Source organism: Buceros rhinoceros, unplaced genomic scaffold (genome assembly GCF_000710305.1).
Source record: "Buceros rhinoceros silvestris isolate BGI_N320 unplaced genomic scaffold, ASM71030v1 scaffold3088, whole genome shotgun sequence".
NCBI classification, from domain to species: domain Eukaryota; kingdom Metazoa; phylum Chordata; class Aves; order Bucerotiformes; family Bucerotidae; genus Buceros; species Buceros rhinoceros.
In genome coordinates this window covers 112,419-114,343 of record NW_010427296.1, presented here as the reverse complement: position 1 = coordinate 114,343, position 1,925 = coordinate 112,419, and the positions used below count along the sequence as shown (strand labels likewise).

Below are 1,925 nucleotides of genomic sequence, written 5' to 3'. Positions count from 1 at the left end.
CCCTACAGTCACAACAGGATCCCTTTGCCCCAAGGCCCTACTCCTCAGGGTATGATTTCTGAAGAGAACTGTTTCTCTGGCTGGCTCGTTGTCAGATGCTGCTTAAACAACCGAGCTGTGGCAAACTGATTTCAGAAACAGTCCTTGCTGTCGGAGGTGGGGAATGAACTTCCTGGTTGGTGTAGCTGTGCTTCACCGCACAACACTTCTGGCTTTAGGAGGTTCCTGTCTTACCTGGGGTCAGTACTGGCACACTGCCCTCTGTGTGGAGTGCTGTTCACACAGAGTGTAGTGAGTTTTTTACTTCTCAGGCACCACTGTAAAATTGTTTATTAGATACAGATGAGCACTATATAGAGATCCCTGAACTCGTGGTGACGGGAAGCGGCACGTCCAGGAGGCATCCCTTTTCTTTGGAAACTAAATCCTGAAGCCCTGGTACCGCTGCTAGCGCCCACATGGCCAGGCTGGGTACCTCTCTGCAGGCACTGCATGAGGCTGGCATGCTCATTGCCTACTTTAAAGGTGGTCACATCTGAGAAGACACAAGCTCACCTGAGGAGACAGACCTGAGCAGACACAGAAGACACATCTCATTTCCTTCCCCGCATGATGAAAGATAAGCCCTCATCAAAATGTGCTGATTTACCATTATTTTGAAGGTCTTTTTCCCCTTGTAAGCACAGCTGATTTCCTATTGCTTGCAGCATATTTGAGAAATTTGCATGCAGCACGTTCTTTGTTGTGTTGAGGTCTCTGAGTTGTGTCCTGTAGTCCTTGGGAATCTGGAACACTGCAATTCACAGAATCACAGAATGGTTGGGGTTGGAAGGGACCTCTGGAGATCATCTAGTCCAACCCCCTGCTAGTGCAGGTTCTCCTAGAGCAGGTTGGACAGGATCGCCTCCAGGTGGGTTTTGATTATCTCCAGAGGAGACTCTATGTCCTCTCTGGGCAGCCCGTTCCAGCGCTTCATCCTTCTCAGAGTAAAGAATGAGATATTTTCCTGTGCTGTCCTTCAGAAAGAGTGGGACGCAGATAGGGATTGTCTTAGCAGAACATTAGGGATAAATAAAGCATTTGGGATAAATGTTATTCCTCCCTGAAGAGTTGCAGGCAAGGGCTGCTGAGATGGAGCACATTTGCCTAGTGGATTATTAATTGCTTGGCTGTGAGTGAACAACAAAATTCAAGTGTCACTTTTTGTCATATACTGCCGTTGTGTATCTTTCTTTTATATTGTTTTCCAGGATGTGTTTTTTTCCGAAGAATGTGAACTTCAGCTCTGGATCACAGTGGAATTCTTGTGAATGGGAGGTAATAGGCACAACCTGTTTGTTGTGACACAAAGCCCTTCCCTTCCCTTCCCTTCCCTTCCCTTCCCTTCCCTTCCCTATCGAAGATGAACACCCTCCACCATTACTCCGTACAGCAGGATTGTGGATACACTTTTTAGGAGACCCCACACTGGCAGCCAGAGCAAGCAGTGAGCCTCCTGCTCCACCCCTTTCCTGCTCCCCTCCATTTCTAGCCTCATCACACACAGGAGAGGACAAAGATGCTGCAGCAAGGGAAAATATCTGGTTTGCCTGTTCTCAGTTGAATCAGAAACTGCAGCTGAAGGAGATGTCAGTCTGGTGTTACTCAGTAGCTTGAGCCCCCCAGCAAACAGGAGAACGTCAGTACTTACACAAAACAGCCAGGACCACCAGCGCCATCAGCGATAGCAGGAACAGCATGGAAAATACCAGGACTATTGGCCGACAAGAGTGAGAAGACGTGGGAGGCCCTGGGAGGAATTCAGTCATGAAATGGAGGTGAACAAAGGGAGTGGTGAACACACTGGCCTCGTTACGTTACATTCATCTTTGAGATGTGTCGGTCAATAGATAATTGCTTTGACTTTACGGTTGCATATTCCTGCT

The 1,925-nt window shown here is 48.1% G+C and overlaps 1 protein-coding gene across 1 annotated transcript in view; it reads right to left on the bottom strand.

Moving 5' to 3' along the window:
• Nucleotides 1-1,925, bottom strand: part of LOC104498444 (C-type lectin domain family 12 member A-like) — a 12,427-nt gene that overhangs the window by 6,358 nt on the left and 4,144 nt on the right. The window contains exons 2-3 of the mRNA XM_010141823.1: nucleotides 1,691-1,789; nucleotides 650-793 (exon numbers count right to left, since the gene is read on the bottom strand). Coding sequence (XP_010140125.1) covers nucleotides 650-793; nucleotides 1,691-1,789 — 243 coding nt within the window. The remainder of the gene's footprint in view (nucleotides 1-649; nucleotides 794-1,690; nucleotides 1,790-1,925) is intronic.